Here is a 24,648-nt window from a genome sequence, read left to right as displayed (position 1 = left end):
TCTGGGGCCCGTCGGTCCTGTGCTCCCTGTCCCTGGCCCAGATGGAGGCTCAGAGGGCAGGACCAACCCAGCCCAACCCACGCCTGTGGCAGGTGGAGCCCCTGCCCTGTGCCCTGCACAATCTCATTCACTAGAAAGTGGAGGCCCTCCGGGGCCAGGAGCCTCTCCTTGCAGGGGCCCCAGCCTCTCGGGGGGCACCCGTCCCTACCGCCACTCCCATACAGGTCTTACCTGCTGTCACATCCTTCACACCTGTGTTAGAGAAACAACCAACAGGTGTACAGAGAGATGGATTGACTTTAAGCAGCTGTGGGGGCTGGAAAATCCAAAATCTGCGGGAGAGCCAGGGAAGAACTCAGGGTTCAACTTGAGTCTGGGGGCAGAGTTCACTCTGTTCTCTTAAGGCCTTCCCCTGACTGGATGAGGCCCACCCACGTTAGGGAGGGTCATCTGCTTTAGGACAAGTCTACTGTTGTACATGTTAATTTCATGTAAGAAATGCTTTCACAGCAACCTGTGACTGTGTTTGACCAAACATGTGGACACCACGGCTTTGCCAGGGTGACACAAAATGAGCCATCACAACACCCAACCCCAGAAATGCTCCCGTAGACAGGCTCTGTCCTTTCATGCACATAAGAGAACACCCTGGCCCCCACGGTCCAGGGGAGGCTCGGGTCCTGGATGGCTGTCAGAACTCAGAACTCAGCTGTATCTCAGGGACCTGACTTGCCTTCCATGTTGGCCATCCTCTCTCCCCCGTCGGGCCTGTGGGTCCTGTGACCTGGGAGCCGCTCTGCTCGGTTATGGCTGAGTCTCCTCCCTGGGTGATCCTGGTCCAGCTCTCTGACCCTATAGACTTCCTTACCTGAGGAACGGGAGCGCTGAGTCCTGGCCTGGCAGAGCGCTGTGACGACTCACAGACATCGCCTGTGATGTGCTTGGAAGGGCACCTGTGCCCCCGAGGACCTGCTTCCTCCCCAGTGGGGGCCGAGGCTCCCCGTCCTGCTGGCCCTGGAGGTGGGCGGCAGCACTGGTTCCCTTTCCCACCGTGCTGCTCCCACACCGGCTCTGGGTGGCCTTCCTGCAGACCTGTCAGGGTCACTAGTAACCTCCTCCCTGGGCATGGCTTATCCTCCCCACTCATTGCCTGGCCTCAGGGACATGACCCCCCCCCCCGGGTCCCCCAAGCCCCCCGGCTGCCCCTCCTGCCTCCCCTGGGCTCTGGCCTGGCCTTTCTGTGCCCTCGCTCCCCAGTGGTCCCACTGTTTGAATTGCCTTTGGGCACCTGCCGCATCGCTCTTTTATCGACTTCTCTATTTCCATAATAAAAAATGAAAAAAGTCCCTTCCCTGTGCCTGTCACCATACCCTAACATTCACCGCAGCTCTGTTCATGAAGCCCCAAACTGGAAACAACCTAGCTGTCCTCCAGTGGGCGAACGGTTAGGCAGACTCGCACCCACACGTGGACGAGGGATGGGCCGTGGGCACACACAGCTTGCGGGGAAGGAGGCTCAGGGGCATGCTGAGTGGGCAGAGATCGCATACTTTGATTCCATTTGTATACGTTTCTAGAGGTGACAAATGATATAAGCGGAGAGATTAGTGGTTGCTTGGGGCCGCTAACAGATTAATGGCGTGGGGGCGGCTATAAAGGGGCAACCCTGGGGGGTCCTGTGGGGTGGAACGTTCTATATCTTGACTGAGTCGGTGTCAGTCCCTCATTATGATTTTGACTGTGGTAACGTCTTGAGAACTGGATAAAGGGTATATGAGATGTCTCTTTCTCTCAGAACTGCGTGTGTATCTCAAAATAAATTCTTAATTTAAAACCATTTTTAAAGAAGGATTCAATCACAGGTTTTTCTGTTTTACAGATGCCCTGAAAGTTGGAGTGATTACTGAGCCTAAGATTCTTCCAGCTCTGAAATTCAGCTGCTGACATGTTGTTTCGAAAACTTACATCTGCTAAAATCTGTTCCAAGTAGGTGCTTCAGCGTTTGGAGCGGCCGCGGCCTGAGGACCGGTCTGAAGCTGGCCTCTGCAGGGGGCCCTGGCACCCTCCCCAGACGTGCAGTGGCTGTGGCATCGGAGGGGAGGCCGCCCAGGCTCCTGCCGCCACCAGCTGCCTCCCTGTCAGCTTTACGGGCAGACCCGCTAAGGTTGTGTGGATCACACAGTTCCTGCCTCAGTAGAAGAGTCCAGAAAAGGGAACCATTTCCTCAGGTAAGAGCATGACTCAGATAGAGGTCGGCATGGTGCTGGAACTTATTTGCAGAGGAGGGCAGTGCTTCTCTGTGGTTAATTCTGGAGCACGAATGTCCAAGAAACGGGCAGGAATTGGTTTTAGCCCAATACAAAGAAGTCGGGTTTGTTTGTTTGTTTTTTTCCTTTAAAAACTGGGCACTTTCCAAGACAAAATGAAATAAAAATAAGATTTTTCCCTCAGGAAATAAAAATAGTCTTGGTGTGATTGAAATGCGTGGTGTTAGAGATCAGCTTCCTGAGACCCGGCCCTTCCTGGGGTCAGCGAGGAGGCACCCGCCGCAGGGCACCGCGTCTCTCAAAGCCACCAGTTCCGCGGAGGACCTCGCCCTCCACCACCCAGGAAACGTTGAAGGAAGACCAGAGGGACGAGGAAGGCAGAGCTCAGGCCGCTGCGGGGTGCTCCTCTCGGTGGCCGAGCCCGCCTGTGTGACAGGGAAGCCGTGCCCGCAGGAAGCGCCTCGAGACTCCTCTCCTTTAAGGTGCACGGTTGAGGCTGTAGAACAGGGAACGTGTCCGCGCTCCTGCAGGACTCCATGCTGGGCAGACCCTCATCCTCTGGGCGATGGGAGTCCTGGGCCGGCAGCACCGACGCGCCCTCACGCGCCCCTCTACTCTCAGGCCGAAGCCAGTGCCGGTTTCTCGCCTTGTGGTTTCAAACGCAGAACGAGCCGCCACCGGTCTCTGAGCCAGTTTCTGCACGCGGCCCTTCACGGTGGGTGTCTGGGCCAGGCCACACGTGAGACCGTCTCGCAGCTGTGGGGGACCCTGTGTCATGGCCACCGCAAGGCATGGCCCGCTGTCTGCGGGGGAAGCGAGAAAGGGGCAAGGCTCAGAGCCCTCGGGCCGACCGACACCGTCACGTTACGCCCCGTGACTCTGATAGAACAGCCTGTGAGGAAGGAAAGAGGTTATGGTGCGGGAAGTAGGTGAATGAGCTAGTGGATGACACCTTGAGACATGCAGGGCTGAATCTGAAGTCCGAGGATGAGGGGCCGGTCTGAGGAGGTCCCAGAGAGCGGTGACGGCCGTTTGCGGAGGAGGGAGCCAGGCCAGCACAGCAGCTCTGGAGGTCGGAAGGAAGCAGAATACCTGTGAGCCGTTCGGAGGAAAAGGCAAATCCAAGGAGCCCGTATTTAGTCAAAAGGAAGGAAATCATGCCCAAAAGAGTAAAAAGCAAAGGGAAGAAACCAAAAGGAAGAAGAGGGAGTTAATTAAGAGAAAAGCTTAATTAATTAACTAATTAATCAAATCAGAAAGTATAAAATTGGTAAGACGGGGCGCCCGGCTGGCCCGAGCGTGCGACGCTGCATCTCGGGGTCGTGAGTTGGAGCCGTGTGTTGGGTGTAGAGATTACTTAAAAATAAAGTAAATTAAAAAAAAAATAAAGTCAGTGTCTCAATTAAAACAATAAAATCAGAAAGACCAAACACTAGTTCTTGAAAAACAAACAATGAAATAAACTCCTGACGAGATAGAGGGAAACCAGTGAAGTGAGACAACACTCAAGCTCAATGAGAAGCGCAGATGTTCTGCGTCCACACTGGCACCGCGGTCGTAAATGGGAAAACCTCAAGAAATCGATGCCTTATGCAAACACACCTGAGAAGAAACAGAAAATCGGAGCAGGTGGTGAGCAGCAGGGACGCAGCGGGCTGCAAAGTTCCCGCCACGCGGGCACCGGGCTGGCAGCTTCCTGCCACGCACGGGTGTGTGCTCCCAGCCTGCGTGAGCCCCCGGCCCCAGCTGGGCCTTGAGACAGCGCAGCCCCTGCCTTGTTCCAGCTGTGACCGCCAGGGACCCTCACACAGGGCCACTGGGCCAGGCTGCTTCAAGTGCCTGACCCCTGGCGACCAGGGCAGGATGTTTTTTCTGTCCTGAGCCACTGAGTTTGTGGCCGTCTGTTTGCCGGCAGCAGATAACCGGTGGTGAGGACTTAAAGCCGTCCAGCAGAGCGAGGGCCGTGGGGAGAGGACCTGGCGTCCAGTGGGAAGTGACCACCGCCCCTGCAGCCTGTCGGGGGGCTCATGGAGGAGTGAACGGTGGCCCTGTCTCCTTTCTGCAGCTAAGATTCCTTTATCGTTTATTTTAACTTTTAAGATACCATTTGTGGTTTTCTTTTCTTTGTGAATATAAAGTGGAGTGTGTTCATGGTAGAATATTTAGCAAGTACAAAAAAGTTAAAATAGAAAATACAGTAAAACCTTGGATTGTAACTTGTTCTGCGAGTGTTCCACAAGATGAGCAAACATTTCTAATAAATTTTAACTTGATAAACGAGCCATGTCTTGCAATACAGGTAGTACAGAACGCCGAACGTCACGTGATCACAACTGAGCCAATGGTTCTTCTCTCTCTCTCCCTCTCTCTCTCTCTCTCTCTCTCTCTGTGGGATTGTGGGTGATCGTCTTCCATGCTTGGATGTTTGGTCTCAGGCTGTGGTGTTTGGCAGATATCCGTGATTTTTCAGAATGTTACAAGGTGCCCACAGCTGGCACTGGTGTATTTTTGTCACTTCAAAGCACCAATGGACAGTCCTTTGCTTTTCCAGACAAGAGTAAGCTTAGGAATGCTTTGCTTCATTCTAGGTCAGGCTGCCTGCAGATAGAGACCCTTTCCTCTGCTGCCTTATTGCCGGTTCCATTAAATACAGTCTATGACAAGAGTTTGTTAATACTGTGCTGTAACCAGCATCTGTGTGAACGTTTGCAATGGCCCCCATGCAGAGAAAGGTTGAAAAGAAAGGCAGGAAGAAGGAGATGATCACGGTGGAAGTCAAGAAGGAAATTGTCGAGAAGTACGAACGAGGGATGCGAGTGGCCGAAATTGCAAGATTTTATAAGAAGTCTACGTCAACCATTTGCACAATATTAAAGAAGAAAGAAGAAATAAGGGGGCTAGATGCAGCGAAAGGAGTCACGAGAATATCAAAGCAACGGCCACGTGTTCTGGAAGATGTAGAGAAGTTGCTTCTGGTTTGGATGAATGAGAAACGGCTGGCAGGTGACACCGTGACCGAGAACTTTATCTGCGAGAAGGCAAAGGCCTTGTACACCGACCTCGTAAGTAAACTGCCAGGTACGTCAACAGAAAATGAAGAAGGCTTCAAAGCAAGCAGGGGATGGTTTGATAACTTTAAGAGGAGAAGTGGCATCCGTAGTGTTGTGAGGCACAGAGAGGCTGCGAGTTCGGATGCTAAGGCAGCCGAGGTGTTTGCTACCGAGTTCCAGAAGCTCATGGCTTCCGAGTGTTACCTGCCGGAGCAAGTTTTTAACTGCGATGAGACGGGGCTTTTTTGGAAAGAGATGCCAAAGAGGACGCGCATTACGGAAGAAGAGAGCGCAGCGCCTGGTCACAGGCCCGTGAAAGACCGTCTCACCCTCTTGTTTTGCGCTAACGCGAGTGGGGATTTCAAAGTCAAGCCCCTGCTCGTGTATCATTCCGAGAACCCACGAGCCTTCAGGAAATGCAGGGTGCAGAAGAGCCAGTTAAACGTCATGTGGAGGTCCAACAGCAAGGCTTGGGTCACTCGTATCTTGTTCGTCGAGTGGGTCAACGAGGCCTTCGGTCCCGCAGTGAAGAAATACCTTTTAGAGAAGAATCTGCCGCTCAGAGCCTTGCTGGTGATGGATGATGCCCCTGCTCATCCTCCAGGCTTTGAGGACGACCTGCTGGAGGAATTCGAGTTCCTTAAGGTCAAGTTCCTTCCTCCCAACCCCACTCCAGTCCTCCAGCCCATGGAGCAGCAAGTCGTTTCGAACTTTAAAAGGCTTTACACCACAGCACTACTTCAGCGACGCTTCGAGGTGACCGAAGGAACGAACCTTACCCTCCGAGAGTTTGGGAAAAATTGTTTCCACATGGTGAACTACTGCCTGAAGATCATGGATAAAGCCTGGGATGGGGGCACCGAGAGAACCCTCAGTTCTGCTTGGAGAAAACTGTGGCCCGGTTGTGTTCTTGGACCTGACTTAGAGGGGCTTGCTCATGAACAGCAGCCGCCAGTTGCCGGTGAAACGGTGTCCTTGGGGAAGACCAGGGGACTGGAGGTGAGTGAGGACGACAGTCAGGAGCTGGTGGAGGAGCATGGCCAGGAGCCGACCACCGACGAACTGATGGGTCTGCATCGCAAGCAGCAGCAAGAGGTTATGGGGGAGATCTCGTCTGCAGGGGAGAAAAAGGCCGAGGAATCCCTCACTTCAAGTGAGATTAGGGAGATGTGTGAAATGTGGGAAACAGTGCAGAAGTTTGTAGAAAAGCACCACCCGAATAAGGCTGTAGCAGTGCGAGCGATGAATCTGTTTAACGACAGTGCGATGTCCCATTTCCGTGAAATCCTCAAACGGAGGCAAAAGCAAGTGTCATTGGATAGGTTCCCTGTTAAAGTTGCACGAAAAGAGAGAGAGTCCACGGAGCCAATAGACAGCAGTGATTCCGTTAGTGATGGTGAAAGTCGTCCTACCCAATAACCCTCCTCTCTCTTGTCTCCCTCACACCAGCCACGAAGGTTTTCAAAGGTCAGTGCAGGTTAATTTGTTGATTTTCCTTTATATTTTGTATTTTCTTTATTGTTTTGTATTATATTTCATACGAACACTTTTGAGTGGTGGAATGAATCATCTGCGTTTCCATTATCTCTTATGGGGAAATTCACTTTGATATACAAGTGCTTTGGATCACAAGCATGTTTCCGGAACGAATTATGCTCGCAAACCAAGGCGTTCCTGTACAGAGAACTGGCAGGCGCCCCCCCCCCCCCCCCCCCCCCCCCCGCCAGGGCCCACATGTCCTTCGTGTCCGTGCCGTGTCCCGGGCTGACACCACCGGCTGTCCTGCGGCACACGCCGTAACATTGCTGCTCTCGGTTAGGTTCAACGCTAGGGCACATTGTGAGGACTTTGTTTCCCGTGACGTTAGATGTTTTTGTAAAATGTCTTTTTTAAGTAGCCATTCATCATTCATAGGACTTCTACCCCGTTGGTGGATATTAGGAGGCCCTCACGAGAGCAGGTGTGGAGCTGGAAAGCCCAGCTGAACTCTGGGGCCACTGATTTCTGCCCCCTGCCCCCGGGGCCATGCCGCAGCCTGCGCCCCGTGGGAAAGGGTCCCCGAAGAGCCTCCTCTCGTGAGGGCCCCCGGCTAGGACTCTGGAGGGGCCGGTTCCCCCCTGAGCTGCAAATGCAGGCCTAGACCCCGCTCGGTCTTGACAATGTGCACATGGTCGTGAGTGTGCGGAAGGGCGCCGCTCCAGCCCAGAATCAGCACCCGCCATGGCGGCGGCCAGAGAGGCACACAACAGCAGTTCTACCTGTACCCCTCGCGGTATCTCTGAAAAGTTACCTTCTTGTATTTCAAATTGGCAGTCTTAATTTTTAAAGAAAGGGACGGCCTGAAGTTAAACCAGTAAGTTAAAAGTCGCTCCCACGGATACGGACAAAATAAAAGAGACACCAACAAACGTTGGCAAGGATGTGCGGAAATTGGGCCCCTCGTGCGCTGTGGTGGGAAGCAGTCCGGCCGCCTCTCAGCCAGCGGACCAGCTCCGCTCAGCCCGGCAACTCTACTCTCAGAGAAGTGACGGCACACCTCCACGTACAGCATCCATGCACAAATGTCCACGGCAGCCACGAGGTGGAAACAACCCAGATGTCCATCCACAGAGGAGTGTGGTCCGGCTGTACCGTGGAATATTATTCAGCCGTGAAAAGGAGTAAGTACCAGCAGTGCTACAACGTGAATGAGCCTTGAGAGCAGCGTGCTGGGTTGCAGGACCCAGAGGCAAAAGGCCGCGTATCATATGACCCCTTTTCTTTGAGTGTCTAAAACAGGCAAATCCCAGGAGACGGAAAGTGGATTTGTGGTTGCCACCGAGAGGGCCGATGGGGAGCGACTGCTAATGGGTGGTCTTTCTGGGGTGATGGAAACGTACTGCCATTAGGTAGCGGCGATGTTTTCTCCTACCTAAATATACCAAAACACCGAGTTGTGCACTTTAAAGGGGTAGATTTCGTAGTATGTGTATCATATAAATAAAACTTTTTAAAAATCACTGAGCTGTGTGCCCAGACATTTGATTCAGTTGAAAACGCATTGAAATGGCTTTCAAATTAGCATTCTCCTTTAACAAAACAGACCTGAGTGGCCCCTGTTTTCAGGGTCCAGGCTGGACGCCCAAACATGTCTGGGGTGGCGACCCCAGCTCCACTGGCATTTGGAATTTGGGGACGGCAGGCTGAATCCCGATGCTGTTGTGCAGAGTGGTGCCTTTGGGCCCGGTGCCCATCTCTGCGGAGGCGGCCAGGCACCTCCAGGTCGTCCCCTGTTGTCTGGCCGGCTGCTTACCCAACGAAGACCCAGCAGAAATGTGTGAATCACACATGTGCTTTTAAATTTTCTGGTCCAGGGAGCCTGGCTGGCTCAGTTGGTAGAGCATGAGTTTCTTGACCTCAGGGTTGTGAGTTCAAGCCCCACGTTGGGCATAGAGCTTCTGTTAAAAAACATAAAAAAAAAGTGGGGGGTGGAGTTAATTTTTCTGAATGTTTATTTTTGACAGAGAGAGTGCAGGTGCAGGAGAGGCAGAGAAAGGGGGGGACAGAGGCTCTTAAGTGGGCTCTGCACTGACGTGGGACTTGAACCCATGAACCGTGAGGTCATGACCTGAGCTGAAGGCAGACACTTAGCCGACTGAGCCACCCAGGTGCCCCAGGAGAGGAAATTAATTTTCATTTCCTAAGTCCAGTGTTCCCCGAATATCACCGTTCCCACCTGTAATCGATATAAGAGATCAGTACAGAGACATTTGATGCCTTACGCCAGGTACATTTTGCACTGAAAAGTAGGGCGCAGCTGACCTGCTGGATGGTGGGGGGTGGGGGGTGGGGGGCGGGGCAGGGCTGGGAGGAGACAGGGACTCCGGGCCTCAGGGGCCTCCCCCATGAGGCCTACGGCTTCGGGGGCTCCAGGGCTGGTGCCAGCTGATGACCCTCTGACGGCCCCTCGGCATTCCTGCCGCATGTCTTATGGGTAACAATGGGCGGGGGCTGCCACCCATAGGGCCTGGGAAGGCTGGGTGCCGTGTGGGGGGCTGGGCACCGTGTAGGGGGCGCCAGGAGGAGTCCAGGGCTCTGGCACCCCCGGCAGTGAGGCTGCCTTGGGCAGTGGAGCCTGGGAGCTGGCAGCTCCGTTGTCACCCCCTCCTCGGCCTCGGCCACCCCTGTGATAAAGGGCACAGGACTCGGCTGGAGAGGGGGCCACACCGCGGTGCCGCCTGTTTGCAGAAAGCATTATAGGAAAGCGGTGAAGGGACCATGACTTGGCGTTCACACGAGAGTGCTTTGGTGACATCTAAAGTCACTTCAGTGACCACAGTGTGGAGAGAATCGTGCTCTGTGGCCGCAGGAAGCCCCCTGGCCTTGCTCTCCTGGGACGGAGGGGCAGACAGGCAGAAGGCTCAAGCCAGTAGCCAGCCGCCTTGGACTCTCAGCCAGCCACGTAGGTCCTTCCGGATTCTTTTAACTTCTGACCTTTTCCTTTACTTCTCACCTTTCTGGGAGGCTTGGAGGGCAGCTTTAGGTCAGGACACACCGTGAAGTGTCTGCTCCATGCTGTCCTGTCCTGGCCAGGAGCCTGGCCCTCTGGGCTTCCAGCCAGGTCTCAGGCTTTGCTGCCGTGCCCCTCCCACGCATGTGGCCTCTATGCAGAGAGACCACTGGCCGGAAGAATGTGCCTCCCGGCCCGTCTCAGAGCAAGCCAGGGCCCCGCGCTGCTCTCCCTCCTGTGGAGGTGACGAGACAGCCAGGTCACGGCCGGGGCTGTGCATGTGTCAGCCGCACTCGCTCTGTGGTTCCCATGCCCTCACTTGCCCCAGGCTGCCCACTTCACCGTGCGGCTGGGCCGGGACCCCAGCCTGAACTGTGCAGGATGCCAGCGGGCTCTGCCTGGAGGAGACAACACTGCTGGGAGGGTGGCTGGGGCGTGGCCGAGGGGCAGGGTTTCGGGAGGCCTTGGGTCCTGCTCGGTCAGTGCGCCCTGGAGCATCGGGAACCTGTAGCAAACACTGGACATGGCTTGTGTCGACCCCGCTAATTAGACGGTCAGTCGTTTTGCCAGCAGAATGGGCTCACGCGGGAAAGGCAGAGGCTTTGCGATCCGGGACGAGCAAGCCATGACGAAGCCACAGGCAAGTCTGGAGAACAAAGGAGAGGAAGGTTACTTTACAGAGAAAAAGGAGACGGTTGTGAGGCACTGCTTGGAAGGGAAACCGCTTGGAGGAAGGGAGGGCTCAGGGTGCCGGCAGCTTCTCCTCGGCCGAGTCCTTCCTGCTGAGGGGTGGATGAAGCCCCAGCTAAAGTAGTGTGCACGCACGCACAGGTGCCTCTCTCGCTGCTGGGTGTGCGGCCGGCGCAGAACGCTAGGGCTGAGGGCTCCCCCTGCTGGCTGTCTGGCTCCACGGAAAAGGGTGGCTCCTTCATTCGGCTTCACGTCTGCGGGGCCTGGCGGGCCTGTGCGGCTGTCAGGTAGGCTCTCCTGGGCCAGCTGTCCAGAGGAGGCCACCTGGCCCGCGCCCTCCTGCTGCCGGGCTTGCCGCTGGGCCAGGGGCTTCCCGCTCAGGTGTGGAGCAGGGGCCAGGGAGCAGGGCCTCTGGAGTGAGTGGGTTCTTTGAGGCAGATGTTTTGTTGTGCTGCAGGGTACCCAGCAAGAACCTGGCTCAGGTTAGCCGCCTTTCAGAAAAATACATGGTGCTTAAATGAGTTGCACATTTTGACCGTTCATTTTAAACAGAAGTTCTCAAACTGCCAGGAGCCGCTCACCCCAGTGGGCTCCTGGCAGGCCGTCCGTGGGAAGGCCTGCTGGTTGTGGTGTGGGTTGCAAACCCAGAACCGCATTTCCAGCTAAAGATGATTTGGACTCCAGAGTTTTTAATTTTCACTTTAAAATGAGGTCAATTAAAAAAGTCTGTCGTGGGGTGAACTTGAACTTGCTCTCTGCCAGCTGTTTTCATTCTCAGAAGCACATGGGTTTCAGTGTGTTGCTGTACTTTGTCCAGGGCTCGGGAACAGAACAAAGGTTGTGTAATGAGAGCTGAGCGGAGTTTCTGTGGCCTCGGTCCTTTCTCCAGGAGGAGGGGGTAGGTCCGTCTACCTGTCCTGGGACTGGCCTGTGAACGGAGCCCACTGCCCGCCTCTGGGTGGCCAGACGCTGGGTGCTATGCTACTTAGAGAAAAGGGGAAAAGAGCCTGTGGCAAATCTTGGAGTCGTAGGGGTTTCTCCACTAGAAAAAGGCCCCTCCCTCAAAAGGGCCATTTGGTCACCTGCCTCCTTCCTGGGCTGACCGGCGAAGCGGGTGGCTGCAGTGCATAGGAGATCGTCGGGGTCATGGCAGTTTGTGCTGTAGGCGGCGCGGAAAGAGCCTGACCACGAGGCATGGATGGACCACACTTGGTCTGCAGGACAGGCTTCCTCCTCTGGTGACCTGACCTGAAGGGGTCAGAGGAACCTTTGCCCTGCACCGATGCTAGTCTTTATTATAATTCTGATTGGACTGGGGCTCCACCTTTTTTTAAATTTATTTGAGAGGTGGGGGGGGGGGGATGAGGTGGGGAGGGGCGGAGAGGGAGAGAGAGAGAATCCCAAGCAGGCTCCACGTTGAGCGCAGAGCCCAGTGTGGGGCTGGATCCCACGTCCCTGGGGTCATGACCTGAGCTGAAATCAAGAGTGGGATGCTCAACTGACTCAGACACCCAGGAGCCCCAGCTCTACCTTTTTAAAGAGGAGCCCCTCAGACCACACAAGGGTGGGGATAGCCAAAGAGAGGGGGTGGCCTGGGGGCCTGGCTGTGCCTGAAGGAGGGCTTCAGACAGGACGTGTGGCAAGCCCTCGGCCTCCCTCTGAGACCCTTCTAGCAGCTGTCAGAGTGGCCTGCAGTTCAGAGGGCAGCACAGGGTACCTGCCTGCAGTCGGCCCAGAGACAGAGGCCAGGGGGAGGAGCCACCATTTGGGGTTTATTTAAACCACCCACATGGCTCTCGGCCATGCAGGTGGTGGGTGCTTGGCCCCGTGTTTTTGGATGGTGGACAAAAGGGTGCTGAGCCAGAACTCTGTACCCTGGGGGGAACTCCCGCCCCCCCACATCATGCTCTTTGCTCCTCCCCACCCCCATCCTTGTGTCCAGGAAATGCAGGCACAGGATGTGGCCCCAGGGGCTCACACTGCCCTTGGGGGTTTGCTGCTTGCTTGGGTGGGGACGTGGTGTGGAAGGACCCTGCCTAAGAGGCCCTTCTGCACATGTGCTACACATGCCATGAAGTGTCAAGGGCTCTAGAAACGTTAAACAATGGTGTTGACACCATGGAGAAGCCAGGCCAGGGCCTTGGCCTTGCTGAGGCCTGGAGGCTGCTCCAAGTTAGCCCAGGGAGGAACCAGGGTTGAAGGACTGAACAGAGGAAGAAATGGGCGGGGCTCCTGGTGCCTCCTCAGGGAGGGGCCCACAGGACCTGGACGGTCTCCAGCTTCCCCTCATGGGGGCCGTCTGCTGGGCCCAAGAGTTCTCCTCCCTCTTGAGGCCACAGGGGCCTGAGAGGTCTCCTTGGCACAGCCCACGAGGGCACTTGTGGCACCGGACTGCCCCCTCAGCACCCAGCTTTGTGGGGACTCCCAGGAAAGGGACAGCAGTAAACAGACAGGTGGATCGGCGGGAGACTGTGACCCGGCAGGTGTCACGGGGGAAAGACCGTGAGGGACGAAGGTGGCATGTTGGCTACATGTGAGGCGAGCAGACGAACGAGGAGAGCCCCCAGCTCCTGCTGCTCCTTCCAGCGGAGAGCCTGGCCATGGACCTGGAGGAGCACCTGTGCGTGTGCCCCATGGGGCCTGGCCAGTGTGCAGGGGTGCAGGTGCAGGGGTGGCTGAGACCCCCAAAGAGGGTGTGCTGTGGGAACGAGTCTCTGTCCCCCTGACTTGCTTGCTGTGGTGCAGGAGGAAGGAAGCCTCCAGGCAGCAGGTCTGGGGGGCGGGTTGGGTCTGGGGGCGGGGTCAGGGGCAAGGCCAGGTGTGGGAAGGGGGGTGGGGGTGCAGGGCTGGGGGAGGGCCGAGGGCCAGGGTCAGGCAGGTGTGTGAGGTGGGTCAAGGTGGTCTGGGGTGTGGGCGGGGTCTGGCATGGTGTGGGCCACGGTCAAGGTGGGGCAGGGGCAAGGGTAGGCCGGCGTCTGGGAGATGCTTTGGTCTTGCAGGCTGGAGCGGAGCCCTCAGGATCCTCTGGTTTGGCACATTTGGCGTTTATTGTGGACTTGAGCTACCTTTAACGTGATTTCGGAACAAGATCCAGGAGGAAACCCACAATAGAGAGAAATTATGATTGTGCTATGTTAAAGTGAGAGCTGTCCCTAAAGCATCTTCCTGCTGAGAGTCCTTCTGTTTCTTGAGTTAGGTAGGAGACAGGATGGTTTGTTGTGAGGAGAAGGAGGGGCCCTGGGGCGTGGGAGCCTGTGTCTGGAGCGTGCTGTACCCAGCGTGTGCAGTGCGCGTGGCAGGGGTGGCGAGTCGGGGGCGCAGTAACTCGGCACAACCCCGACCTGCAGGAAGGCGCCTGTCCCTCCTTGTCACCGCACGAGGGCCCATCCTGCACCCAGCACCAGGAGGGGAGGAGGGCTGCCGCACGCGGCGGGAGCGCTGACCCTGACCACGTGTCTCGGCAGGGAGGCTGGCACCCGGAGCGGCGGGGCAACGGCCAGGAGGTGAACAGCACACGACTGTAGCTTTTAATAGCTTTCCTTTGCATTAATTTTTCAAAATTTGCAAGCTTATTTCATTTTCCAGATACTCTGCTAATATGCATAATTGCCTTTATAAATAGTAAAAAGCCAGTTAAAAACAAATAAAAGTGAACAGTGCTGCAGGGAAAGAGCTGGAAGAAAACCCAGGTTTAGTCCCAGATGACCCCCTTTTTCTCACACGCAAATGAACGGCAATCCCTCTGGCTCTGGTGGAGGGTCAGACCGGATGTGGTCCCTTAGTGTCCGAGGGTGCTCTGACCGGTTCGGAACCAAACGTGGGGAAGCATCGGGGGTGTCTAGCCCCCCCGTTACGGTTGAGTTGTGTCCCCCTAAAAATTCATATGCTGAAGTGCTAAACCCCGGCACCGCAGGATGCGATCGTGTTTGGAGACAGCATCTTGACAGAGCTGATTAAGATGAAATGAAGTCATTAGGGTGGGCCCTCATCCACTCTGAGTGGTGTCCTTGTGGGAAGAGATCAGGACACAGACATGCACAGAAGGAAGACACGGGGGAAGGCGACTGCGTTCACACCCAGGAGAGAGGCCTCGACACCTTGATATCTGGCTTCCCTTTTCCAGAACTGAGAGAGATCAGATTTCTGTGGTTTAAGCCATACATTTGTGGTGCTTTGCTTTGGCCACCCTAGGAGAGGCATCCCCCCACCCCTGGAGGCCAGTCTGTGGGCCAGTCTGTGGGGTGGGGTTGTAAGCTCGCCGTGAGGCCCACCCCCTCCTGTAGTCCCGTCTCTCCCTTTCTTTCCTGGTGAGAAGCCCAGGCCGGGCATCCATTCATCTGAGCTGTGGTAGGAGATGTGCACACCTCTGGGGTGGGTGTTCCAAGAAGAGAACCGTGCAGGCCGACGTCATTTATGGACTTGGGTGCGACAACACTTGGGAGAGTAGTGAGACACGTGGCAGCACTGTGAACAGAGCGTGAGCTCTGCAGGAGCTGGGTTTATAGCAGAGACGCCTGCCTGCCGGCCAAGAGCCACAGAGACCGGGTGGTGGCTGCCTACCCCAGCCTCTTTTGAGGCCCATTAAAATGATGGTAAAGGCATTTTAAAAGGACAGTTTTGCCTTTTTACTAAAGGCAAAAGTGCTTAACGGAAAAGACAAGGGGAGGAGATGGAAAGCAGGGTGACTAACAGCCTGAGAAAGCTGGAGCCTGAGGCAGAGGGGTGGCCCCGTCCTGGCCCGAGCCCAGGGAGGCTCCAGACTGGAACCAGGGTCTTGGGGGTGTTTTCAAGCGGAGGGGTCAGACCCTGACCTCGGGGACCTGGGCTGTGGCAGCTGAGTGCCCGTCTGCAGGTGAGGAGGGATCATTCCCTCCTGACAGACCGGCTAAGGCGAGAGACCTCTGGGCCCTGGTCTCCCAGGCCCCCAGTGTACCCGCACCGAGGACTGGCTTCTGCTCAGCCCCCGGGCGGCTGTTCAGTGCCTCACTCTTGAATATGAGCAGTGGTCTCCAGACGCTTGAGAAAAGCTTCTGAGAGGAAAGACAGTCACTGTGTAAGCAGGAAAAAGGGCGTCGATACAGAAGAATGTGTATGAAAACAAAGACTGAGTCATGAGGTCCTCTGGGGTAAGAGGAGAAAGAGTTCTTGATTAATGAAATTTTGATAGCGGAAATGAATAATGCAACGAGCATTTTAAAAAATAAAGTTCAGGAAACCTTCCCCAAAGGCGCAGAAGAGGAGAGATAAGAAAAATAGAGGTTCTTCCAGGAAGCTCAGTATCTAAGAGCACTTCCGGGACAGGACGGAGGACAGGGAGGCCAGGACATTGTCAAGGAAAAATAAAAGACATGTCCCAGAACTGAGGGACATAAGCGTACCCGATGGACTCCACCCCATCCATCCTGCTGAGACCCTGGATGCTTGAAGGGAGGGTGCCTCAGGAGGAGGAGACAAGCGTCCTGCATGCAGTGGGGAGTCAGGTGGCTGCAGGCCTCTTGGCACCGGCACTGGGAGTTAGAAGGCAGTGGAGGGCCATCGCCATCACCTGCCGCCCACACACAGCCAGACTTCCAGCCAGGAGCAAGGGCCCAGGGAAAACTCTTGCAGACAACCAAAGCCTTGTTAAATGTGCTTCTTTGCGATTGTTCTCAGGAAGATGCTGGAGAATGTGCTCCTCAAAACCAGAGGAAAACTGGGGAAGGTGAGGACTTGGAAGTCCAGAAACGCAGGAGGCACCGGGAGAGGAAGAGAATGGGAATCTCAGGGTGGAAGCTATGGCACAGGGCTGGAGAGTGGCTGTCCAGACTGAGACAGAGGACAGAGGCTTGAGAAGGGATGTCTTTAAGAACAAGTGATAGACTTCCAGGATTGCTTAAACATGTGGAGAGAGGTGTCGGAATTTTGTCAAAGTCCCATTAATGATGGCAATGTAGAGCATCCAGCAGTGCAATTTGTTCTTTGATCTATTCCCTTTCCCCATTCTTTACGTAGGATGATTTCTAGTGATCTGTCTTCAAATCCCCCGATTCATCTGCCATCTCCAATCCACTGTCAGGCCCAATCAGTGAATTTTTCATTTCAGCTATTATACTTTTTATCGGAGAATTGCCATTTAGTTCCTTTATATAGTTTCAAGTAATTTCCATTTTCCCTTGTCTGTTTACTCATTATGACCATGTTTTCCTTTAACTTTTTGGACATGTTTTCCATTCATTCTTTGCATACGCTTACAACAGTTGTGTTAGTCTTTGATAAATCCAACATCTGAGCCACGTGGAGTTGGTTTCTATTTTTTGGGTTTGTTTCGTTATTGTTGTTTTTTGTAATGTTTTCTCCTTGATTATGAGCCATATTTTCCTGTTTCTGGGTAGATCTTGTGAGTCTCATATCATGTACCAAACATTGTGAATGGTGCATCGCAGCAACTCTGGATTCTGTTATCTTCCTCTGAAGAACATTGAACTTTGTTCTAGTAGGCAGTTAATTTCTAGTTGATTACCTTGAACAGGCGAGCAGGGCTTGGCATTTCGTGAGGATGGGTCTCTGTGTTGGTGGGACTCAACCTGCAAAGTGCTCCGTTGTGGATTTTACCGGGGCTTGGTTTTGGATTTTGGCAGGGCAGGTCAGGAGTGGGGCTCACTCTAGGCATAGCACCAAGGCCTGGCCTTTCTGGAGTCTTGGCTAGATGCTGCAGCGTTGTCTGGGCTGGAGTCTAATGTGTCTAGCACTGCTTGACTGCTAGTGTCTCTGTTTCAGTCTCAGCCCCAAGGCAACTGTTTCTGGGAGCCGTGGGGATCGCGCATTGCTCGTACACACTCCCGGCTGCTTCAACCGTCCCTCTTGCCGGTGCGCTGCCCCGCAGATGGCCTGCCACCTCCTCCACTTGGTGGAATGCTGTGCTCCCTGGGTTCCAGATCAGTGGTCTTGGCTGGGGGATTGCCCTCGGTGGGAGGCGGTCATCCTGGGGCCCTCCTCGGGCATTGTCCTGCTGTCAGGAAGCACGGTTGTGTGTGGCCTGTTGTCCAGAATCAGCTGCCTCGACTGTGTTGTCCAGTTGATGTTTGCAGTGAGAGGGCTGCGTCAGCGCCAGCCCTCCCACGTGACCAGAGCAGAAGTCTGGAGCAAACTCTGCAAGAAAGGAGAAATAACCGTAGTCCACGAGTGGCTCAGCTGGGGATAGTATTTACATAGTTGTACTCATGTCTTCTATAAATAGTGAGCCGAAGGAAGACTCTCAGAACCGTTTCAGGAGGTTGTGGGGTATGCAGGTGGTGCTGGGGGACGATAGTGAATTCTTCCCTTGAGGTTGGTCCATCACAGGTAAGACTGAAACTGAAGGAATAACCACATCAACGTATTCTTTAGAAAGATAAATGAAAGTATCCAAGGGCATAGCTAGCAGAGCTCCTCTGGGTAGGAAGTTTGGAGTAGGGAGCACAGTGGGTCTCCTCTCCCGTGCCCGTGTGAGGATTTGGGGTTTACGCGGTAGGCCATGCAGGCGTTACTGTGGTGCAAAGGAACGACCGTGAATGGAGACGAAGTCTTTATAAGGCCTCCTGGGCACAGAGGAGAGGAGGGAGAACAGGCTAATCTCCAGAAACGTGGAGAAGTGCGTCGTGGACGTAACGGCTTGCTGCCGGGCGGCGTCAGTTAGCGGTGCGTGTGCCTGTGTGGGCTGGCTCCCGGGTCCTCGTGGCGAGCCCGTCTCTGAGGCCAGCTGGCGGGTGCAGCCGAGGGCGCCTGGGCCCCCGCACCTTGACCACAGAGGCGGGCCCTTGGCGTGCGGTTCTACTTGTCTCTCTCCGCCGATTCCTCACTCCTCAAGCTGCCCGCTTTCTTCCCCAGCGCCGCCTTGAGGATGGACCCGGCAGACCCTCCTGGCGACCCCGCTGCCGGCGACCCCGCCGCTGGAGACACAGACCCCGCCGGCGACTCCACTGGCAGCGAGCGCCGTTGCACAGGTGAGTCTGCGCGCCTACGGCCCTGAGTCCGGCTGGCTGCATTTGGCAGGGCCAGGCGTGGGTGCGCGCGTGGGGTGCGCGTGCAGCGGGTGTGGCGGGGGAGGTCTGTCCGGGGATGGGGTACGTGTGCGCACCAGGTAGGCGCCCTGGGGGAAGGCATCCCGTGCTGTGGCCTTGTGCGAGGCCGCCCCGGGAGCGGGTGCGAGCGTGCAGGCGACATGGCACGGCAGCGCCGCCGTCCTGTCTCGAGGGCTGCAGGTAGGCGCCTCTCTTTGCGCTGGGAAGGGCGCCACCGGCTCGCGAGGATAAGCCACGTGGCCTGGTTGTCCCAGGGCGGGCTGCGTGCTGGCCACCTGCTTGCGGGCTGCCAGGAGGACTGCGGGACTGGACAGACCCTCAGGCGTGTGTGGGGGCACTTGGGAAGGACGGCTGTCTCTCTGAGTCCTGGCTCGACACGCACAGTCTCTGGGCTCCACACACGGGTGTCTGATCCGTCTTGCCAAGAAGGAGCGGGGAGGGGACCGGGATGTGTCTGAAAAGCAGGGGCCCGGGCCAGGCTGCAAGCACAGGAGCCCCAAGCCCCGTGGGGTATTCCTGCCCTGCGCCCAGGGGCGGAAGCGGAAGAGGACAGTGCAGGGCGTTGGCCCCGGGTCCTGACCGGAGATGAGGGGCCTATTTGGGCACGGAAGCTCCTCCGTGGGGAAGGGAGGCATCTTCAGCTCGGTGGCCCTGGATGCGGTCAGCAAAGCGCTGTTTTCTCATTTCCACCCTGAGAGTCCGGCTTGCCTCTTTTGTTCGGGACAGCCATGGTCTCCAGATGTTCCCCACGGCAGCCTCCAAACTGGGTCATCAGTTTGGGGGTCACCTCTGCCCATTGAGCCAACCAGAGACAGGAGCGAGGACCCAGGTCCTGGTGGGATAGGGACCCAGGGTCTGGGGGGAGACAGAGACCTGGGGCCTGGGGGACCTGGGGCCTGGGGCAGGGACTCTGGGTCTGGGACAGGGAATCTTCCGGCCCCTCCTTCTCTCAGGGCCTCACCCAGGGTGGTGTGTCAGGCCCTCCTGTGTCTGCCCATCCCCTTGGGGCGCATGTAGGGTGGGGCCTGCACTGACGTGACACCCGGCCATCACACCTGGGCCTCAGTCTGAGGCTATGCAGAGCAGCGCCTGCCATCCAGGGTCTTGCAGGCCTCACCCTTGGTCTACCGGAGCTAGCAGAGGGACAGGCCACCCTGAGAACAGACAGCCCCCCTGAATCAGACACAGCCCCCCTCCCCGGATCAGACACAGCCCCGCCCCCGGATCAGACACAGCACCCCCAGGTCAGACACAGCACCCCCAGGATCAGACACAGCCCCCCTGATCAGACATAGCCCCCCCCGATCAGACAGCCTCCCCCCAGATCAGACACAGCACCCCCCAGGTCAGACACAGCACCCCCTGGATCAGACACAGCCCCCCTGATCAGACATAACCCCCCCCCCCCGGATCAGACAGCCTCCCCCCAGATCAGACACAGCACCCCCTAGGTCAGACACAGCACCCCCTGGATCAGACACAGCCCCCCTCCCCAGATCAGACACAGCCCCGCCCCCGGATCAGACACAGCACCCCCAGGTCAGACACAGCACCCCCTAGGTCAGACACAGCCCCCCTCCCCGGATCAGACACAGCCCCCCTCCCCAGATCAGACACAGCCCCGCCCCCGGATCAGACACAGCACCCCCAGGTCAGACACAGCCCCCCTGATCAGACATAGCCCCCCCCGATCAGACAGCCTCCCCCCAGATCAGACACAGCACCCCCTAGGTCAGACACAGCACCCCCTGGATCAGACACAGCCCCCCTCCCCAGATCAGACACAGCCCCGCCCCCGGATCAGACACAGCACCCCCAGGTCAGACACAGCACCCCTGATCAGACATAGCCCCCCCCGATCAGACAGCCTCCCCCCAGATCAGACACAGCACCCCCTAGGTCAGACACAGTACCCCCTGGATCAGACACAGCCCCCCTGATCAGACATAGCCCCCCCCGATCAGACAGCCTCCCCCCAGATCAGACACAGCACCCCCTAGGTCAGACACAGCACCCCCGGGATCAGACACAGCCCCCCTGATCAGACATAGCCCCCCCCGATCAGACAGCCTCCCCCCAGATCAGACACAGCACCCCCTAGGTCAGACACAGCACCCCCGGGATCAGACACAGCGCCCCCCCCCCCCCCATCAGACACAGCCTCCCCCCGGATCAGATACAGCCCCTCCCAGATCAGACACAGCCCCCCCCATTCAGACGAAATCAAAATGACCTTTCTCTGAGAGCCCAGTGCCAGCATTCCTGGCCTGTGGGATCTGTGAGTGTAAGAAATGACCGGTTTAGGGTAAATTTCTACGCAGCCATAAAAAACGGAACGCCCCTCAAGGACAGGGTTTGCCTTCCTAGCTGTCTTTTCTTCTTAGATGTGCTTTTTAAAAAATTGATTTTCCGCAGTTGTTTTTTTTTTTAATGTTATTTATATTGAGAGAGAGAAAGAGAGAGAGAGCAGGGAAAGGGCAGAGAGAAAATCCCAAGCAGGCTCCGCACTGTCAGCGCAGAGCCCGACGTGGAGCTCGGACGCAGGAACCCTGAGGTCATGACCTGAGCTGAAACCAAGAGTCAGAGGTTTAACTCAGGAGCCACCCAGGCGCCCGGTTCCACATTGTTTTTACAAGTAGCTGTGCCGTCATTTTAAATCCCTGTTGTTAGTAGGATCTTTTCTTCCAGCAGATTCTCTAATGTGCCCTCGAAGCCCGGTAGTTTCTGTGTGTGGATCACACGCTCACCTGAGTGGACCCATAAGCTGTGTGGTCTTGTCGCAGACAGCGAGAGCCTGCGTCTGTGTGGACGCCCTGGCTCGTCCTGACTTCCACGGCTGTTCGCCGGCCTCGCGCTTAGGGGCCCTGTGCTGAGGACAGGCGAGGTCTGTCTTGGGGGCCCACGGCTTGTTGGAGGAGGCAAGATAACAAGGCCTTCTCGCCCCACTTCCCAGATGGGGACGGCCCCCACCGGAGAGCTCACCCTGCCCGTGGGGTTTGGGTGCCGTTGGGGGCCTCCGAGGGGCTGCCGGGCAGGAGGTGTGGATTTGGGAGCTTTGAGGAATGCCCTTTCTCTTGGCCTGGCGCCTGCCCTCGCGGTGTCCGCTCGGGAGGGGCTGGGCCCACCATCACATCCCAGACGAGCGTGGAACCTGGGACCGGGGACCGAGAGGGGCAGACAGGTGCACTGGAGAGAGTGGCAGTCCCCAGCTTTGCAGAGGAACCGTGAGCCCCCATCCTGGGAGGTGGGATGTCGCCTGCCGCCAGCACTCACGTGGACATTGCCGCAGAGGGGGCCGGCACCTGCACCAGGTGGTGTGGTGGGCAGTGAGGGGACGGGCTGGCCTCCCAGAGACAGGCCTTTGTGAGGTGCTTCTAGGTCTGCAGATGTGACGGGGCCTGATGCTGTGGCCCTTTCTCAGGGCCGACAGGGTCAGGACAGCCGTCCTGGGGGCGGGGGTGCACACCGCGATGACCCGATGGCTTCCAGGCCACCTGAAGAGAGGGCAGGTGTGGTCGGGGTCGGGGCCTGGGCTTGGCGTGGTGGGCACTGGAGCTCTGCAGACCCTGACCCGAGCGCAGCTGTGTATCCAGGTCCCTGACTTCCGAGGAGGACCGAGTGTCCGAGGAGAGGTGGCTTCACGGAGACCGCGGCCCAGCTCAGTCACGCCCAGCTGTGGTTTCTGAACTTCCTCTCCCCGACTCCAGCGATAAAAAGCACCCACGTTATTTATTTTATTCCTTAACACCAGCTTCGCGATAGAAAATAGTAGGGGTCTTCCTGGCAGCTGGCATGGCAGCTGAACACGTTTTCTGGAATGCGTCTGTTTCTTAAAGCGAAGGCCACTGAGGTAGCTTAGACTCAGTGGCCTTTTAGATGAAGCGGCATCTGTCTGTCCTGTCTGTCCCTGTCCCTGCATCCCTCTTCCTCCCGTCGGCCACCTCACAAGTGGAGGTAGCCGGTAGCTCTTGGTGTCCAGTGGGCACCGGGGAAGCGGGATGGGAGGGGGCAGGGCAGAAGGTGGGCCATCCCGTGCCTCTGCCCGAGCCCCTGGCTGCCTTGTGGCCCCCAGGCACGTGTGTGGGAGGGCTGTGGCCAGGACAGCCAGTGAGGCCCACGTGCCTGGCGGGGAGAAGCAGCCCAGGGTGCAGGGGTGAAGGTCTGGCTCTGGGGATTGAGTGTCTTTTCAGTGTCTTCCCTGCATACAGCCCCCCACCTGCCCCCACCTGCGTGGTCCTGGGATGGGGTCAGGGGCCAGGTATAGGCCGGAGGCCATCTGTCTCGGGTCCCGGATCCAGGCCTGGGGTGGGGAGGTGGAGGTCATGGCAGGCTGTGGGCAGAGGCCCCTCGGCACCAGGCCCCACGTGCCCTCCTAGGCCCCAGCCTCCTGCCTAAATCCCTAGGCCAGGGCAGTGGGGACACAGGCCCCACCCTGGGTTCTGCAGAGTGACACTGAGCTTGCTTATCTAACCCTTTAGACAGACACCTCCCAAGTCCTCCCTTTCTGTGTCTTTGGATGGGCGTCAGTCTGGGAGCCCCCCTCAGCCTAGGGGACCTCCCTGACCCCCTGCCTGCATCTTGCCCATAACTCCGCGCCCACCCAGGCCACGCCCTTGCCATGCCTCACCCCACCCAGACCGGCCTCAGGTCCCCTCCAGAGGTCTCCCTGAGGCCACTCTGAGCTGGTGGCCGTGCACGCCTGGCCCTGGCACCGAGGTCACTGTGGAGCACCCATCAAGGCCCAGACCACAGCCGTGAGCATGGTCAAATGTGCTCCCTTCCTGGGTAGCCTCTCAGCCCGTGTGCAGGGTCTAGCTGTGTGGGCCGAGTCGGGGGGCATGTCCAGGGCATAGCTCCCAGTGGGGCCCAGGTCTTAGGTGCTGGGAAAGCAGCTTGGAGCAGGGCTGTGCCCTTGGACAGCCCCCCGGTGAGGGCAGGACCAGGCCCGACAGGAGAGCCGTCTTCCAGTTCCTGCAGGGTCCTTCTGATCGGTGGGAATCTTTTATGTGATTGACTTCTTTGGAAGACCTCTCCAGCCCGAGGTCATCAAGATGTTCTCCAGAGGCCCTATTTATCTTTCACGTTCAGATCTACAACTGGGGGGTGTGAGGCCAGGAGATGCTCCAGGGTCCTCTCAATAGGGTTACCCAGTTCCTGGGGCCACTGTGGTCACACACTGGGTCCCGTGTGTGCCCAGCTCTGACTTGAGGTCTTTACACTGGTCCACACCTGCCCTCTCCGGGCCAGTGCCGCTCGCCTTAGCTAGGGTGCTGCTCGGGGCTGGGTGGGGTCGGAGTCCCGTCTCGCTGTGGACGGTTAAGACAGGTGGACACACACACACATACACACACACACAAACACACACACACAGCCCGCTGTTTGGGCTGGAGCAGAATGGTTAATTGTGGGACAGGTGACAACTTCACATTGTCCATTGTGTGGGATGGCCCTTCTTCAATAGGTCTTTTAATTTTACTCTCGATGCTTTAGGGCTTTTTCGCATGAATTTCGTTTGTTAGAGTTATCCAAAGAAATCTGAATTTTTGGGGGCCATTGTCACTGTTTCTTTTTTTTTTTTTTTAACGTTTATTTATTATTGAGAGAGAGACACAGAGTGTGAGCAGGGGAGGGGTAGGGAGAGGGGGAGACACAGAATCTGAAATAGGCTCCAGGCTCTGAGCTGTCAGCACAGAGCCCGACGCGGGGCTCGAACCCACAAACCCCGAGATCATGACCTGAGCCGAAGTCGGACTTAACCGAGCTTAACTGACTGAGCCACCCAGGAGCACCTTTATTTGAAATTTTTCTTTTTTTTTTTTTTAATGTTTATTTATTTTTGAGAGAGAGGCAGAATGTGTGTGGGTTGGGGCAGAGAGAGAGGGAGGCACAGAATCGGAAGCAGGGTCCAGGCTCCAAGCTGTCAGCACAGAGCCCCACGTGGGGCTCAAACTCACAAACCCCGAGATCATGACCCGAGCCGAAGTCGGCCTCCCAACTGACTGAGCCCCCCAGGCGCCCCCACTGTTTCTGACGCCCATCTCCACTTGCTGGCTTACAGTGGACTTTACTGTGGGCCTGGTGGTGAGGGTCCGTGCAGAAACGTGTCCACTGAG

At 56.7% G+C, this 24,648-nt stretch overlaps 2 protein-coding genes and 1 non-coding gene across 4 annotated transcripts in view; all 3 read left to right on the top strand.

Annotated features, from left to right (window-relative positions):
* EXD3 (exonuclease 3'-5' domain containing 3) overlaps nucleotides 1-24,648 on the top strand; it is an 84,340-nt gene that overhangs the window by 504 nt on the left and 59,188 nt on the right. The window contains exons 2-3 of one of the 2 annotated variants that reach the window (XM_032595488.1): nucleotides 1,991-2,228; nucleotides 18,342-18,457. In XM_032595488.1, coding sequence (XP_032451379.1) covers nucleotides 18,355-18,457 — 103 coding nt within the window. In that variant the 5' untranslated portion in view covers nucleotides 1,991-2,228; nucleotides 18,342-18,354. Of the gene's footprint in view, nucleotides 1-1,879; nucleotides 2,229-18,341; nucleotides 18,458-24,648 lie in introns of both variants that reach the window. The other variant, XM_030293380.2, reaches the window with a different exon arrangement.
* On the top strand, nucleotides 5,027-14,020 carry LOC115499165 (tigger transposable element-derived protein 1-like). Its single transcript, XM_030292878.1, has 3 exons — nucleotides 5,027-6,470; nucleotides 13,083-13,159; nucleotides 13,961-14,020. The coding sequence occupies exons 1-3, from the start codon at nucleotides 5,027-5,029 to the stop codon at nucleotides 14,018-14,020; spliced, it is 1,581 nt and encodes a 526-aa protein (XP_030148738.1).
* TRNAK-CUU lies at nucleotides 8,674-8,746 on the top strand. Its single transcript has one exon. It is a non-coding gene; the product is annotated as a tRNA-Lys (tRNA).

This window comes from Lynx canadensis, chromosome D4 (genome assembly GCF_007474595.2).
Source record: "Lynx canadensis isolate LIC74 chromosome D4, mLynCan4.pri.v2, whole genome shotgun sequence".
In the NCBI taxonomy this organism is placed as follows: Eukaryota; Metazoa; Chordata; class Mammalia; order Carnivora; family Felidae; genus Lynx; species Lynx canadensis.
The sequence above is the reverse complement of the archived record's forward strand: the minus strand, read 5'-3'. Positions and strand labels throughout refer to the sequence as shown.